Below are 18,268 nucleotides of genomic sequence, written 5' to 3'. Positions count from 1 at the left end.
TGTTCTAACACCCTTTGTCTCTTTCACACTACAATCGAACTTGTTTTAATGAAGTCACATTCGACACAAAGATACCTTTGTCATATCCGATGTTTGCTATCAGCATATATTCTTCACATGCTGATATTTGCTATAATTTTAGATTTGCATTATTATACCCGATAATTCATTATATCACTGTTTGTTGCACCGAAGTTCATCAGTATAAGGTTAGTGGACCAGAATCAGAATTTATAGTTAGAAGTTGGGTCACATTACAATTATTTAGTATACTCCTAGGAGGAGGTCCATAGTCAAAGACTGTATCAGGACCTCCTGTACAAGAACAATTAAGATAGCTAACATCTCAAAGCAACAGTAGCATATAATAAGGTAGTACACAAAATTCCACGGATGCATGCACTGTCAACACATCCATCATGCAGAACAAGTTAGAAACATACAGGACACTGTAACAGAGAACTGTGGGCATGCAGAGTAAAGGAGCAAGCAACCAACAATTCAGACAAATAAGATGTACAAAAACGCTGGGTTTTACCAGGTATGTAAACCTCTCTGTCAGGGCCTTTTGAGAGAAGGCAAAGGAGAGAAAAAGTGAACACTGATTAGGATCGGAAAAGCAAAGCAATGCACAGCAACACGCCACAGACATCCTCTCTTCCTCCACCACACAGACACGACAAAGACACGTCACCATGACAAGAGACACAATCAACACTACACCACCACCACCACTATGGAGGATTCAGGGATGGGTGACTGATTAACCTTGTGATTAATTGAATAATGCTTTAACAATTTTTTTTCATCACAATTAATCAGCCAAGGTCATGTGAGCAAAATCAGGCAAGTGTCAACACTGATGTTGCTCCTTCGCTTGCTCAACAGCAAGGAAGGTGATTGATTTGTGCGGCTTAATGTAGCAACACAGGGGCTATAAGAATAGCCGTAGTGGAGGGCTTCACATTAATTTTGACGACATGGAGTTCCTTAATGTGCAGCTAAATCAGAGCACACAAGCAAATTTGCATTTCACCACCATCGAGCTGTGGCTGTCATGGCCAGAAGTCGAACTCATGACCTCGGGCTCTACAGCAGAATGTCATAGCTGCTGAACTGTGACGGGTGGTAAGGAAGGCAATTATTGACAAAGCTACGATATTCTAACTATAGGACGGTGTCTGCATGCCACATTGCACAGAAGCCACCCATGCAAGCTATACTGCAAGCCTTCTGGACAAGAGAATGAGTGAAAGACCCTCACTACAGCTGAAATTATGATTTTCTCCATGTTGAGCTTGGCATGCTTGATTTGACTGCTAAAGTGAGGTCTTGCTGAGGATGAGATATTAAAGCTAAATGTCGGCTAAAATATCTTGGGTCCTTTCTTTATTTAAAGATAATCTAATTAATTAAAAGGTTCAAATAATGAGCCATTTTTTTTAAACTGATGCCCAACCCTAGAAAGATTTGTAGCAGCTGCCAATCAAGCCAGGGATTTAAATTCACTAAAGGTAAAATCCATGGAGAATTCTGAGGGTTTTTTTGAAGCATTATTCCAAGTTGACACAAAGTGTAACTGTAGAAAGTTCTGGCTAGTACAGATACATATTAATGTTGATGTTTTAAAGAACTAAGGATGTAAAAGCACTAAGAGTGACATCTTGTTATACCGTATTCAAACTAGAATGCGCTGAAAAATTATTTTGTGCCACTGTTCTTGGAATGGTAGTATATTGTACTATAAAGAAGTATAAGAAATTTTGAGTTGTTGTCACAGTATTTGGAAATACGACGACATGCCCATGCAGTGCAGTTGAGCACTGTTTCACAAAGTGTCACCATCAGCGCTGACTATTGGTGTCGTCTCAGTACTCCACTAAAATCATGATGCTAAAACGAATGCATACCAGCTACAACTCTGGCATGGAAATAAAGAAGCAAACTGCTTATTCACTTATGTACACAGAGATGAATTAACTAATGTAGAGCAGGACGGTTCCTATATACTCCAGTTAGTTTGTCCTTTCGAATATTATGTTGTGGTTACTTAGTCCTGTTACATAAGTCGCAATACTGCCCAATCTGCTGTTAATACGGTGTACATGGAACATTTTCAGCTTGTTGCAATGGCACTACAAGTGAAAATCACTAAAAATATCTATTGGCAAAAACATGCTAATAGATTACACAGAACATCTTCAGCCGATCACAATGCCACTGCAAGCAAAAGCTGCACAATATCAAACAAGTATTGGCAAAAATGAATCGATTAATTAATCATTGTAATTTTCATTAGGGGTTTAACATCCAAAGAATGCAGCATAGATTATGAGTAATGTCATAGTGTATGCTTGTAGTATAGTACTCTGAATATTTTTTTTACCACCTCAGGTTCTGAATGTAGTCACTGTGGCAAGAAATCAAAGCCATGAAATCATGCTCAGCAGAACTATTGCCAATAGACACCGAGTCTCTGCGACATGTAGGTGAAAAATCTTTGAGAAACTAGTTTGCTGCATTGTGGAGCAAAATTAATGTAATGGGACACAGACACATACACAGGGTCTGTGCTTGCTTAGAATGCATGTCTGCGCTTAATTTTTTGTGGGGTATACAATTCTGCTACTGATTTGACTTGGGCTAACTCACTGAACAAATTCAGAGGGAGAGGTCTGTAAAAGGGACATGCTAATCTAGCCTGACATATCTTCACTCCTTCAAGGTGCAATTTCTTCACTTTTCAACATGTTCCCACGGTAGACTTCCAAGACAGGAGCGCACACTGTCACCCCTATGTGGCATAAATAGACTGCTACTACAGTTCTACAAGCTGCAAAAAAGAAAAAGTGCAGAACTTGGACAGAACACGCCAAATGGGGTGCAATACAGCACTTTTGTGCCTAGTTTCCTGTCACCATAAATTTTGATAGGACAAATTGACTGGTTGGGTTAAATGTACCAAAGCAACAGAGGGGCTATAAGAATCGGCATAGTGAGGGCTCTGGATAAATTTTGACCATTTGGGATTAGTATTTAATGTGCACTCAATGCTTGGTAACCGAGTATTTTTGCATTCTCCCTCCATCGTAATGTGAGTGAGTGCCATGGCTGGCTATCGAACCTGAGACCTCGTGCTCTGCAGTGCAACACCGTACCCACTGAGCCACCACGGCTAGTCTACGATGCTTGTGTCAAGTCCAAATTTTGCACCCTTTCTTTTTTCCAAACACGTCACCAGATTAACTCGCCCAGCCTACATGTCTTGTGTTCTGCAGCTGCTGCCTGCAATGCACTGACCTGGCTGGATCTCTGGAACGACTGGAGTGAGGTCCGATGGCTTGAGTGGAGTTGCCAGGGGAGTCATGGGACCGTTCACCATGACATTACCCAAGTAATAGAGGAGCTTTTGTGCCCTGTTTTGCGACGGCATGAAGTAGAAGAGTTCAGGGTGTTCGTCGATGAAGTAAGTGTCAACGTTGGAGCTGAGGAACTGCTCATTTTGGAACACGTTGAGCAGGAAAGGAATGTTTGTCTGCATGAAGTAAGTGACGAGAGAGGTTGTAATGAGGACACCGAGCGGTGGAGGGGTCGACAAGGCCTCTCATATCGGAGTTCTTTTTTTTTCATTTTAATATTTTCCAGACTGTTCAAAGCATTAATTGAATATTGCTCTTACTGCAGAAGATAACAGGCAGTAGGAGGCAAGTGAAAGCTGTTAAGGAAATGTGAAATCCACAAGTGTGGTCTTTCACACGTTTTGCTGGCACAAAAATGGACACCTTGAAGTCGACCTCAAGAGAGCTGTACCAATGAAACACAGCACTATTAAATTTTGGTCCCACATATATTAATGTGTCAGTTTTAAACAATTCGGCTGAATCCCCATTTTATATGTTATCACCAGGTTTTATGACAAAAATTTCTAACTCCTTGCCGAGTTTATAGACATGCTGTATATTCTGCCTAAATTCCTGCCTAATAACAGCCGCAAGGAAAGGAATAAAACAAGCATGCAGCACATAAAAATTACTGCATAGAACAATGATAATTATCATCATCATGCACAATTATTGGCACAAAGCAAGTCAAATTGCAAGAACAAATGCTCGCTGTTAAATGCTTCACTGTTATGCATGTTGCATTGCTGTGAAGTGAGGCAACAACTTGTATGACCTGCACCTGCGTTATGTATTTAAGTTGTTTATTGTACAATAGAACTCCACACAACAATTACCATTTCAATCAATGCAGTAAAAATTATTACTTTAGATAAAGAAAAACAAAACCATGAAAAAATGACAACGGACGCACCTTGACACCCCGAACTCTAAACTCTCGCAGGCAACGGTTCATCTTGGCTGATGCAGACCTCATGTTCTGAGCATGAGCAATGACCTTCACAAGTAGCGAGTCATAGTATGGTGAAATGATGGCACCTGCAAAGGCTGATGCACTGTCGAGCCGAATGCCAAAGCCCTCTCCACTCCGAAAAACCTGAGCACAGAGTTAAAATAAAAAAAAAATAAAACAGGGTGAGTTGAAATCAGCCACAGAATTTCTCAATAACTATTTTAAGCTAAGGGTATCCAAAGGGTACATGGCAGTTCTCTTGTAATGCACATCGGAATTGCAATATTACTTATGAAAGCAGCAAGAGATTGCTAAAATGAACAAAACAGTTTTCTATATTCCTCGGTAGCTGAAGAGAGCAGTCTATATGCCATTGCTTAAATGCTCATATGATAAGAAGCCAACAAACACTGACACCAAGGACAACCTTGTCCTTGGTGTCAGTTGTCCTTGGTGTCAGTGTTTGTTGGCTTCTTATGATGTGACTAATAAAAATGGGGCCCCTCAGTTAATCCCCTTTCTTCTCGTTTATTGCTTAAATGCTGCGGCACGTTGCATCTAGCTGACACAGATGATAGTGTATGTTATAATTTGTAATACAATGTTTCATTGCGACTTATTCCTGTGTGGACAAGATATTGCGCCACCTGTTTAATAGGTCATTTATTGTTCTCAAGTATACCTGGTGTTTAAGGGAAGACTGAAATAAACACAGCACAGAAGAGATTAACTATTCTTTTTTTCTCCCACACATCACTTGCCGCACTGACAGATATCAGAACCTGTGTCATATTCACTAATGAATGAACTTAGATTCACTAATCAACATTCTAGCAAACAGCCTCAGGGGGTGTGGAGTATTGAAGGCAACCAGTGCGCATACCCATTTGCTGGCAATCCTATGCCTAGCATCAGCTTCAAGAAATACATAATTCGTCTGAAGAGTATCTGCCCTTTCTTTTTATGAAAACCGCCAGGGTGCAAATTGCCAATAGCGCACTGTGAAAGGATGGTTTGTTGACGTGTTTAGCCTGCAGGTGTTGCGACTTTCACTCACATTTGTTGTTACGCATGAGTGCTGTCGGCTGGTCTCGGTGCAATTCTAAGCAATAACAATGGAGCGAACTGAACAACGATATACTGCATAGAGTCCTGTGAAAAGCTTAGTGACAGCCAAACAGACACAATTCTGAAGGTCCTAACAGCATTCGGAGAGGACGATACGAGCACAAAGCAGATAAAGATGTGGCACACAACCGCTTCAAGGAAAGCCAAATGTCTGTGGAAAGCAAGCCATGCTTTGGGGGAACCTTCAACAAGCCATAACAATGTGACTTGAAAAAGTGTGAACCTTGACAATCACATATCATCAGTTAACTGTTAGAAAAATTGCTCTCGCTAGTGGACTGCAACAAAGGTGCTGTGAATGCCATCTTGAAGATGATCTTGGCATGTAGTGGGTGCCTGGAAAGCTTGTGCATGGGCATTTGACAGAGGAATTCAAAGATCTGGAAACTGTTGCTCATAGGATTTGGTCTTTTTTTGGCACAGCAACGTATTTAAGCGGTTTGTCAAGTTTCTTATTTTCCAGACATGGCTCCACACAATTTTTGGCTGTTTCCGCAAATAAAAAGGCACTTGACAGGAGAGAGAGCAAATAAACATCTTTACTATGTGAATGTAGCCTTGGAGAGGCGCACTCATTCCAGAATGCCTTCAGCTCGAGCTGCGTGCTGGGCCCTTGCGATCAGCTGTTGCTGATCCTCGAGGTCAGAGATGGCCAAGGCTCTCTTACCAAAGCTTGTGGGTGTGATAAGGGTTCAAAGGATTTCGTGCTGCCTGTCTGCAACCCCGTAATATGTGCCTAAGGCACCCAGATTCTCCATAGAAGTGGCATTGCGGGGAGAGAGAGAGAGAGAGTTGTGTAGGGGCTATGAGGTGGTTTCTGGTCAGGTGGGGGAATGCACCAACTTGTAGAGCTCAGAGGAATCTCTCCTGCTCTCTAGGTAGTGACATGTGTGGAATGACACTTGAGAAGAATGCGCTTTCGAACCCAAGAGGACATTGTGTGCAACATGACAGCTGCCCTAAAAACACTTCTCGAGAAGGTCTTCGAGGACTGTTTTGAAAAGTGAAAGGACAGCGAGATTCGAAGTGTGGAAGCAGGATGAAGCTACTTAGAAGGGGGATTAGGATGATAAATACACCAGGCAAATATTCTTTTTTCCAGGAGCATGGTCAGGTACTTTCCAGGCAGACCTCGCATGTACTCAAAGCATGCAGCGAAGTGCACTGTTGTTTCTGTTAGCATTTCTCTATGCTGTACTTTCTTGCAGTGTGAAAAACACTAGCTTCTATACCTCAATGCGTCCCGTGTCAGGCTGAAAGTTCTTGGCTGGGTCCTCCGTTGTGACTCGGCACTGAATGGCGCAGCCCTTGGGCACAATGTTCTCCTGTACTAGACCGATGTCCGGCAAGAGGTGTCCCTCGGCAATCTTGATCTGGGACTGTACCAGGTCGACGCTAGGGCACAAGCAGAACCACACAGAGTCATGCACCACGTGAGCTGCAGTGCAAGGAAGAGAGGAGCAGTAATTCACTGCGACATTAAGCTCAATGGTACTTCATTTTAATCTCTGGACACATATCACATGTCACATTAACTTGAAGAATGCTGTTTGAATGGTATCTGATAGTTTATGACATGGTGATAGTTTATGTAGGTACATTCATCACACTTCTGCCTAGTGCACTCGAGCACTGGCCTTCAGAGCAAAGAGCAATACAAGAAAGCAGGTACTAGGTTCAAGGTACTGGGCTGAATATTGCATCACCTCAGCACCCTCATGGCTTCTGCTAGTCACAAGTATTTCTCTCAAACTGGCCAGAAACTTACAGATATCGCTTTCTTTGCATTGCAGTGCACCAATTCTATGCTCTAGACAGAAGTGTGGATGAATGTACCGTTACCGTTACCATAAGCTAAATTAATTCCCAGTACCTCGCACTTCCACCACAAATTAACTAATTAATTCAAAGAACATTGCATTCATTAGCTTTTCAAGGGACCTTCACATAACATTACATATGGAGGCATGGTAGATGTCTCAAGAACTGCACGACATGAAGCCATGCCTCTTGACAGCAATGACACCACTACATAGAGTACAACAGAACTAGGCATGCACATATGACAGACATATTATGTGTACAATGGTAGAGTGAAACGTTGCAGAAGCAGCAACTTCAGTAGGTCTGCCATCAGTAGAAATGGGAATCATGCTGGTGATAACAATGGAAACCAATCATAGTATAGTAAACATTACTGAAAAGAAAGCAACATGACCACAAGATATGAAAACAAAGGTAAAGCTAGCCCCTCACCCAGTGATTTCTTCAGTGATGGTGTGCTCCACCTGAAGCCGGGCATTGACCTCGATGAAGTAGTGACGGCCCGTCTCGTCAAGGAGAAACTCCACTGTTCCAGCATTCTCATAGCCAACGTGCTTGGCAAGGCGCACTGCATCTGAAAGCATGGCTTGCCGGACCTAGAAAAACAATTAGGTGCAGCCTTAGGCTTTCACATGCTGCCTCTCTATGCTACAAGATGGTGGTATGGGCTAGATGGCCGATGTTCATGTTTAAACTTTTTTGAAGTGTGACAACAGAGACAGGAGGGGAGGACAGTTAAAAACATACAGGTGAAGCATGTTGGTAATTGGTAAAATGTAGATGGATCATTTTCTACAAAAAACAGATTAGCATTTGTCATTGAGTTAACAAAAAAGTGTGTAGGTGTACTGTCAAACATGATAAAAAAAATTGCCACTGTTTCAATATTGTCTACATTATACCCCTTTCATGGGGCAAGGGTTATGCAGGACAATTGGGGCAATGCATAAAGTCTGCAAGGATTGGCACATCTTGTGGTGCAGTGGAGATGCAACTGTTATCTTGTGTTTGATGAAATTAAGACAATCTTCAGGCACAGGAATAAACTGACACTGGAGCTCGTGGAATATTTCTACACAAGAAAGCAAGCTGAGGCATGCATCAGCCAAGCCACTATATCATGCAGCATTGTAAAGAGTATGCCTACCTAAATGCTTAACAGGTGCTATTATTAAAGCGAAGCTTCCTTTGCCTCTTCCTTCGACTTTTCCACTGCTGCTGTTGCTGCTGTCTGGCACACCGCATCGACGAGTAGTTCAGAGCATATGTATACATAACAGGAGCGCGGCAGAGAGGAAAGGCGACACGAGAAACTAGTTTGAACCTTTGCACCGTGTCAAATGTGCACAATATTCTCTGGAGCTCCCCAGGCTTTGCCACATTAGCCTCTTGACAGCTGTAATTATCCGTGACCCACCGCAAAAGCATTGCAGAAATTGCAGCGCTTACCTTTCTACTAATGTGCAAGTCCAGAGGGAAACTAGACAGAATGGTAGAGAGGAAGGGGGAGCTGAGGCAGAGAATGGGTAGAAGCGACACAGGAGTAACAGCCGTGCCACTGTTAACTCACAGTTCCCATATGGGGGGGGGGTAGGGGGATAGGAAAAAGGTGACACGAGTAGGCAAGGAAACACTACTTTCATAGACACGACAGTGATTGTGGGCAAACAGGATAAATTTCAGTTCAAGGTATGGCACGTTTCTGTTATTTCTGAAAATAAACACCGTGCAAATTTGCCAAGCGGACAACTTACACAGGGCATGCAGAAGCAATGTGGGGTCTAGATGACACGATGGAAACAGTCACATGTCAAATTAATACTTCTGGAGAGGAAGGGGGAGCTGAGACAGAGAATGGGTAGAAGTGACACAGGAGTAACAGCCGTGTCACTGTTCACTCACAGTTCCCATATGGGGGGGGGGGGGGGGTTGTAGGGGGATAGGAAAAAGGTGACACGAGTAGGCAAGGAAACTCTACTTTCATAGACACAACAGTGGTTGTGGCCAAACAGGATAAATTTCAGTTCAAGGTATGGCACGTTTCTGTTATTTCTGAAAAATAAACACCATGCAAATTTGTCAAGCGGACAACTTACGCAGGGCATGCAGAAGCAAAGCTGCATTAAAGCACACCGTAGGGTCTAGACGACACGGTGGAAGCAGTCAATGTCAAATGAACACTTCTGTGCCTAATGTGGTAGTTTTGCGACTATGGCAGCATTGCTCAAGGTCGCACATTTGATTTTGACTGTGTCAGCCACACTTCGACACAGGCGAAATAAAAAATGCTCATGCACGTACATTTAGGGACACATTAAAGAACACCACAGTGTCAAAATTAATCTGGAGTCCACCCCTTTGGCATGCCTCCCAATCTGATTGTGGTTTTGGCACGTACAACCCCGTAATTCAATTCAAGTTTAATACTTCTGCCACGATGTGATGTGTCATGTGAGGCAATGACAGTTCTCAACCCTCTCAGAGGTTATGAAGTACGGTGCACAACAATGCCTCAAGCAAACACCTTCCCCTGTATGTTCTGTGTGGTGGTGCATGCAAGGTAACATTTAACATCAACTCGCCACTCTTGTGCTTGACTAAACGAATAAATTAAACATTCGCTGTCAACATCACTGCTATATTATTGTCAATCAAAACAAACAGCACAGAAAGCTTCACTTACATTGATTCCCACAGTGTGTGGGATCTGTGTAATTTTTTTAGGGGGGTTTCTGTGGCAGATTTCTTTCTTTTTCTTTCTTATATTTAGTTATGATAAATGCCAAACTGCCGAACTGCCTCTTCCTTGTATAGGAAAGAAATAAACTGTGTTGCTGCTAAGCATGCATGATTGCTTGTTTACTTTTTTAATATTTCTTGGAGGATTAATACATTTTCTGTTGTGAGTGATGCACTTGTCCTGTGTTTATCAGATGCACTTGTCTTTCACGGAGTTGGGCTGCACTTAATTTGCATATGCACGAAGCACGTTAGACCCTTGCTGACATGTTTCAGATATTGATACTGCCCACTGTCTTTGCACACCCTGCATGTGAGAGTGAATGAAATCAGTGCACCCATAAACTACTCTAGATTACAGCCTCCCCTCCCTTTCATGTTTCAGATTTCTTTCTCAACTGCTTCTAAACTGTTGAGCAAGACTAGATAAAATTAGCATAACAATTTGGTATGCTAAAAGTGTGTTCCTTCATGTTGCATGTTTATGGGCCCATTGACTTACAGTCACAGAAAATAAAACAAACAAATGGTGCAGGCACTTAAAGAAGATACGAAGTTCAAGATCTTCACTTACGAGGGATAAGCTCTGGGACATAAATGATTCTGGTTAAAGTCAAATTTCAGTCATGAGACTGTTCGACTATGACCTGTTGCACATTTTGTGGCTCTTAGAAGGTCAACTGCCACATTGGCACACCAACAGCATTATTTCAAATATTCAAATCTGAAGCAGGCTTCAGAATGATGCCTACCTTAGGATCAAGGTTGGCAGCTGGAGCAATTTCAACAACTTTCTGGTGCCGTCGCTGTACTGAGCAATCACGCTCATAGAGGTGCACTACATTGCCCGCTTTGTCACCTGAAAAAGAATGTGTGATGAATTGAAGTACTATGAATAAGCATGCTTTACAGAGGCCAGTGACCAAGTATACAGTGTTAAACAGCTTTAGTCAGATGGTAAGCATAGCGGAAGAGCAAAGCATGCTTATCACATAAGTTTTGAAGAGTTGTTTCATATCTGAGTGTACTCCAAGTATAGTAATATAGTAGAATAGTAGCAGTAATGAGCTTGATTTCTGAATCCTCATCAGAACAGCACCAGATTTTCATAAAGATCTGCAATTGCACATCAACAATATTCAGCACGAGTTTATGTGAACTTCTTCAAATTGAGCCATGTTCTTTTTTTAAGCTGGACGGCATGAAAAATTTCTACAGAACAATGTCTAGAGAATAAACAGGCTGGATGAACAATCAATTTAAAACATAATTTATGCATTTTTACTGCTGCAAAGTTTAACAGCATCACAGAACTTGCTTTGTTGTTTTTTCATTATAGCTGTAAGAGAACTTATAACAAGTGCTGGTCAAACACTGACCATGTGTCATTCTCACCAAAACTTCGCTTGAGCTAGTCCAACAACAGGTAGTGCTGGCAGAGGCGATGTCAGTGAGAAAATGAACTGGGACATCATCGAACAGTACTTCAACAAACCTGTCAAATGGCTTGTGTATATACAAGAGATGTAATTTCTTACCCAGCAACTGAACCTCTATGTGACGTGGGCGGACAATGAACCTCTCAATGAACATGGCACCATTGCCAAAGGCAGCCTTTGCCTCCGATGTGGCCCTCTGGAAATTCTCTTCTACTTCCTACAAGAAACAGGAGAGAGATAAACACACTTCAATCCTTAAAAAAGCAGTCCACAAATGCACTTTATGATGAGAAGTGGGATTTGTTTACCAGCAGCATGCACTGGCCAACCTGAGTGAGGAGTGTACACAGACACCCATACACGAGAAATTGAAAAGAAAGTTGAATGTTAAAAGAAATTCCATCTTAGGTCAACTACACTTGCGAGCATTTTCTTACTATGTAGACAAAGCTGTTTGCAACACCATGTGTGTGGAACTGTAGCTGTAGATAGTCCTGTAGTTAACATTTTCTTACCTTGAGAAATGGAAAACATCATTTTATTTAACACAGCGTGCAATTTGAAAAATGACATCTTGTTTACAAGTCAGTGTAAACATTCTATTTCATTTCCGAGATTGTGCTTTCAAGTTTTTACACATGTTGGACCATCGCATGTTTCACGCACTGCTCATATGCAAAATGGTGTCCAAAGCTTCTGGTAACCACTTGTCATGCGATAGCAGCTAGTTTATCACTTGGCTTGCTTCAGATACAGCAAACTTCAGTAAAAAAATGGCTGTGAGAAACAGATCAAGCAAATTGTGCACAATATTAAAGCTGACTTTATTGGGGTGACCTCTGAAAAGAAAACAACCTATATGATGTAGGAGAAACTAAAGATGGTGCCAACTCGTCTGGCCCACAGGGCACAGTAATACATCTTCAGAAGCTTTTTCCCCACAGCTTAGCTTTCATGGCCAGATAAAGTTGCCCGTACATGTACAATCAGATACAAAAGATTAAAGGCATGAGATTTGAATAAAAAAAAGGTCATTGACAATTATGATACTTCGTAATGCGAAATTTGGGTGCAGCTTTATACATGTTTTCATTTCGAGATATATTGAGGCAAATAAATTGAGAGAGACAGCAGAGTTGGCAATCATTGAAAACCTGATCTGCAAGTCAAACGCATTGGCTTTTATACATGACTTGTCGAAGGTTCCAGTGTAATCGCTGGTGCCGCGTGGCTTCCAGGAAGTACTACACAATTTTTGTTGTGCATACAATCAGATCACAAAGCAATTGCAAACCATGACAATCGAAACAAGCGCAAATGAGACCAAACCAAGCAAACCAAACAAACATGAGCAGACGATGATATGAAACGAGTTTCCTGCGGGCACGTCATTGAAGGGGCCGCTCTCATTGGTCTCCGTCATTCATGACTGGCGTCTTTCATCTCGAGCTCCACATTCTCTCTTTCATCTTTCGCTGTGCTCGTTCACTCAGTTATGCCGCTGCTCGCCGCAGGAACGGGCACCTAAGAGCTGTGCTCTAAAATTGCCCGGAAAGCCTGGGAACATAGCTTGAAATTCAAAGTTCCAGTTCGCAGTTACCTACCTAGTGATCCATTAAATTAGAAGTGCCATGCCTTAGGCACGAAACCTATGTCTCGTAAGCTTTTATAGTCAATTGCACAAGCCTGTAGTGTACTTGATCACTATCACCGAAGAATAACAACAAAATAAGGTATGCATTACTGCCTCAAGCTATCCATTATACATCTCAGAGGATGTGCTTAATAAATATCCTAAGGTTCTGCAGTGACTGAGTTCTGATGACAGCACAACCTACATGTTCAAGTGACTTGAAGTTTCATTAATGTCATAGATTGAGATGCAAATTATTTGCAACAAACTAAAACGCATCTCAGCATTTATATGTTTGTCGATGTAGGCGACAGTGGTGTGACTATTGCTCAGACATACAGCTCTAGGGTTTCTGAAATTTTGAGCAACCAGACATACCAGGCTGCTGCTCCACACTTTTGAGTAATTAACGCGTCAGACATGTTGCTGTTGTGCTTCAGTTTGTGCCAATTACAGTAAAGCAGGTACTATATCAAGTTTCAGGCAGCTAACACAAATGTTCATCAGCAAACCTATTATCCTTTCATGGAAACTTGATCACTCTCCAGCACTATTTCAGAGGCTAGGCCATCATCATCATCTCTCATGTATATCACAGGGCAAAGGCCTCTCCCAGAGATCTCCAATTACCCCTATTTTGTGTCAGCTGACCTCATATTATATGCATGCAAATTCCTTAATTTCATTACGCAAATTAATTATCTGCCATTCTCGAGTACATTTTCCTCCCCTTGGCACCTATTCTGTAACTCTAATAGATGGCTGGTTATCCGCTCTACGCTGGGCTGTCCACAGAACAAAACTGCAGTGGTGATATATAAGAAATAAAACTGTAGGAGCAGTCTTGTATCAATCAGGTGGAGACCAATATGACAACTTAAATTAAAAAGTGAGCATGCATCCCAGCAACAAATTAAGAGACACTAACACTCATTTCCTTGACGACCCGCATTCCTCGGCCACCGCCACCATAAGCAGCCTTGAAGATGACTGGCAAGCCATGCTGCTTGCAAAATTCCACAGCCTCTTCTGTTGTTTCCACAGGCTTGTCTGTTCCAGGAACAACCTGCACATCTGAGAGGTGTTGATAGAGAGCACTTATAGTTTCAGTTAACCGTATCTCACATGAACAGAGTTCAAGGTTTTGAGTTAATGCCAAGAATCACTGAAAAATACACACCTAATTCGTTCTTTTACATTCAGTTTTAAATGACAAAGAACAACATTAGAGGGCGATATTGCACACAAGAAGCACATAGGTAATTAGGCTAAATTATAATAATTTTATAATAAAATTATGATAATAAATTATGAATTATGATAATTTTAAGCTTCACAGCATGCATTTGTCATTCATTCAGTAGCATATCACTTGCAATAATTAGGCACTAAAGCATGACATGCTCATTTGCATTTGTTACAGCCATGATGTGGTCTCGATAAAGACAAAACCAAAGTTAAAGGTTATTTGCCAAGCAGGATCAGTGTGAAGGCCTGCAATACATATTTTTATTGACTAATTGGCTGCCTTTCACTCATTGAATTGATTCACTTAATCTGTTCAATATTTTAAAGCAACGCTGGGGCTACGATACACACAGTGTGGTATTACAAATTAATTTTGACCACCTGGTGTACTTTAAAGATTGCCTAGATATAAGTACACAAATTTTCTCTGGCATTCTGCCCTCATTAGAATGCAGCTATATCGGCTTAGAGACTGAGCCGGTGACCTCGTGCTTAGCAGGGGGATGCCTCTATCACTGCGTTACTATGGCACTAAATATACAGTTGGCAACAAAAGTGTGTGGGACAAGAGATTTATGAAAACACTGAATTTCCACGAAGGCAGACCTACGTGATCCATGAGAAATGCCACACCTTACGGTGCAGAAATTCATACTTGTCACGGAACCCACGTCCCGTAAACTTTTGTGGCTAATCCTGCAACAAAAAGTGCTTCCAAGGTCACATGGCTCATCTACCTGGCAAAGCACATTTATGTTGTGCTTGTGCATCAGGATCTTGCATGAAACACATTGCAGCACAGCCACACATAACGAAGTTCCTGTACGAAGGGCCACATACAGCTTCGGACGAACAGGCCTCCATCATACCTGCACTGATGGCCGACTGGCGAGCAGCTATCTTGTCCCCCATCTTGGCCATGACATCCGGTGTAGGACCGATGAACCGAATACCACCATCGATGACAGCCTGAGCAAAGTCTGACCTTTCCGAGAGGAAACCATACCCCGGATGAATGGCATCCACTTGGTTCTCCTGCAATTAAATGAACAATTACAAGACCGCAAATACTGTTCTTAGACACTTGTTCACAGTAACAGAGAATGGGAGCCACTTAAGGTATGCTTGAAGACAGATTCTTAAATGTAAAGTTTAGTGTGTTGAAACACATATTTCCCAGAGGTAGAAAATGTAAGATAAGAAATATTCCAGGATGGTGACCATATTGTTGCTGGACAAGTATTTCAGAGTTAAGGGGAGTTTTGCTTCAGGAGCTCCTAACTAAGTGCAGAAATTGTTTTGCACAGCAATCATGGCACAATTTGATCAGATTTAAAGAAAAATTTAGAGCCTACCAAATGTACATAGTACATTTTATTTATTTTAGACAGTCAATATTTTCATAAACATCATACAAAGTTGGAAAACCTCAAAAGACACAAGTACATGAAGCTTAGAACTACCACTCAGCAGTAAAAAGTGATGTCATGATTCTATAAACTGCATCTGTTGAGACTTATAAAGCAGACAAAATTGATGTACTAGAATACACAACTCTGTAATACACCACTGATTTGTGTGTTGAACTTTTGCAAAAACATCACAAACGTTGTAACAATGTCACGTAAGCTGTAAATTAATACATCAAGTTTGTTCACTTCAGATGCTCTAACATACAGTTTACAGAACTAAAATATCTGTTTTTAGTACAGTTACATATACATTGTGCTGTGGTTTTTCTTAAGCTTGTTGGTTTTTGGCAACTTTTGTAGAGAAACTTGAGAGCCTAAACCAAAATTCTGTTTCCTAGTTGGTAGAATTCAGTGCTCTCTCTCTCCTAAATGCAACAATTTTCATTCAGATTTTGTTCCAGGAGCTGTGTAACGAGACCATTTATGGTCTTTCGCATGTATCTGCACAGGGAAATCAGAGTTGATGCCAAAGGAGAACTCCTACGGAGAAATGCCATTGAATCCAAAGTACTGGCCAGCTGCTATAGCTGGCCGGTGCTTCCAACTAGGCAGGCATATTGACATGGGTACTTATTGATCCTTTTCTCAGGGACTGCATTTCACCCGCTAACAACTTGGTTATCATTCAGTGCAAGACGTGCCTGCATGATTTAGAACTTGTGCAAATGTTATTGTTGATTCTATCTGTTGTGTATGTCCTCGCCAAACCTTGTATAATTAGAATGCATGCACTACACGAATCGTGTAGTTTCTGAAAACCATGCGGGCACCAATGATAACACTGGAAACTCCAACATGTGCTGTATAAAAGTCAACGTGCTTGACCCGCTGATCAGATTCCGACGATCGTCAACTGTTTTTGCTGCTATCGCTGTGCTTCGAGTGTCATTTGCTTTTGTGGGCACAGCTTTGCTATTGTGTTCTTCGGCATCAGTACTATGTGCCAATATCAACCAAAATTAATTTTAAGTACAGATGTTGCACACTGTCTTGAATTGAGTTAGCAGTGGCCACATGAGGCAGACAAATAAGAGCGCTGCTGCTTTCATAACCATTTCCTCTGTGCAGGTTTTGACAGTCACAGCTATAGCATTTTACCCCGCATGGCAGATTTAAAAGCACTCAGGTAATAAGAAACACAGCCCTTATAAAACAGAACACAAGAGCAAGTGCTTGTGTCTTTCGTCTACTTTCAGTCATGTTGTAAGACCCATTGCTTTCGTTAGCTGGGTGAGCACCAAGCAGCCAGGTCAGCACTCCATTGGTGATCTAAAATAATGCACATCAAGTTTTGTACTAGGATACAAGCTGAATAACAATGAGCACTCAAGCTTTACAGTGAAATTAAAAAAAAAAAAACATGCGCCCTTATCACCACCAAGAAAAACACATTTAACTCAACCAGCTACCACTACAAGAACACAGCTGTCGCGAAAACACAAGGCACTTGGTACCTGAGCGATCCTGACAATTTCGGAAATGTTGAGGTAAGCCTCGACAGGGGCGAGACCCTTTCCGATGAGGTAAGCCTCATCTGCCTTCTGCCTATGCATGTGCATCTTGTCCTGCTCCGAGTAGATGGCAACCGATCTGATGCCAAGCTCATAGCAGGCCCTGAAGACACGGATGGCAATCTCACCTATGAAAAGCAAAACAAGCCAGGTCAAGAAAATGTACTCACTCCCCAATGCTCTTCCTTTTTTCTCTCCCAATGTGCCTAATGCTGGCACATTTTCTCACACATGTGATTACGCAAAACAGCACAATTACGTAAGTTTGTGCCTAGAGCGAGGAAAGTGTTAGTTTTCATCAAAGTTCTAATACATTTCAGAATGAAACTTAGAAATATGTGGGGTGTATTCACAGTGTTTTTCTTTTTTTTCTTGTTCTTGGATAAAAAAAAAAGGAAAACTGCTTTAAAGCAAACCTTTAAGAACATCAGCAACGACACAGTTCTTATGGCTTAAATGAAGTAAGTTGTTGGAATACAAAAAAAAAAAGCACTCAAGCTTGATAGAGCAAATTATCACTCCATATAGCTTCTGGACTGCTTAGCACATAGGCAGCGAGGCTAACAGACACATTGGTAAGTGAAATCTGACAGTAAACACACAAATATGATTTCAGGCACTCACACTTTTTGGTGCAAATTGAGAAAGAAAGTGACTGTCACACTGATTCAGAATTCTATGTTTTCATGTAATTCATGTGCCTTTTCCTTATGCCTCCAAAGTGCACTGAGTACATGCTATTGCAAGCAATTTTTCAACTTGTCCAAATCACCACACCCCCTTAAGTCACTGTGTGCACAAGTGTGTGCACCAAGACAGTGCATGAAAAACAAAAGCACTGATGAAAATAATTACACTTCGAGTGTATCACAAATGAAACAATTCTAATTGGACGTGTGCTACAAGACTGAATAATGTGTG

The 18,268-nt window shown here is 41.6% G+C and overlaps 1 protein-coding gene across 3 annotated transcripts in view; it reads right to left on the bottom strand.

Moving 5' to 3' along the window:
• PCB (Pyruvate carboxylase) overlaps nt 1-18,268 on the bottom strand; it is a 58,326-nt gene that overhangs the window by 23,223 nt on the left and 16,835 nt on the right. For 2 of the 3 annotated variants that reach the window (XM_050180205.3, XM_050180206.3), the window contains exons 3-12: nt 17,291-17,475; nt 15,234-15,399; nt 14,045-14,190; nt 11,583-11,700; nt 10,797-10,903; nt 7,738-7,901; nt 6,714-6,876; nt 4,315-4,497; nt 3,301-3,535; nt 539-565 (exon numbers count right to left, since the gene is read on the bottom strand). In XM_050180205.3, the coding sequence (XP_050036162.1) occupies nt 539-565; nt 3,301-3,535; nt 4,315-4,497; nt 6,714-6,876; nt 7,738-7,901; nt 10,797-10,903; nt 11,583-11,700; nt 14,045-14,190; nt 15,234-15,399; nt 17,291-17,475 (1,494 nt within the window). The remainder of the gene's footprint in view (nt 1-538; nt 566-3,300; nt 3,536-4,314; nt 4,498-6,713; nt 6,877-7,737; nt 7,902-10,796; nt 10,904-11,582; nt 11,701-14,044; nt 14,191-15,233; nt 15,400-17,290; nt 17,476-18,268) is intronic. The other variant, XM_055071707.2, reaches the window with a different exon arrangement.

The sequence above is a fragment of the Dermacentor andersoni genome, chromosome 7, assembly GCF_023375885.2.
Source record: "Dermacentor andersoni chromosome 7, qqDerAnde1_hic_scaffold, whole genome shotgun sequence".
Lineage (NCBI taxonomy): Eukaryota > Metazoa > Arthropoda > Arachnida > Ixodida > Ixodidae > Dermacentor > Dermacentor andersoni.
Note: the sequence above shows the minus strand (reverse complement) of the source record. Positions and strands in the feature narration are given on the sequence as shown.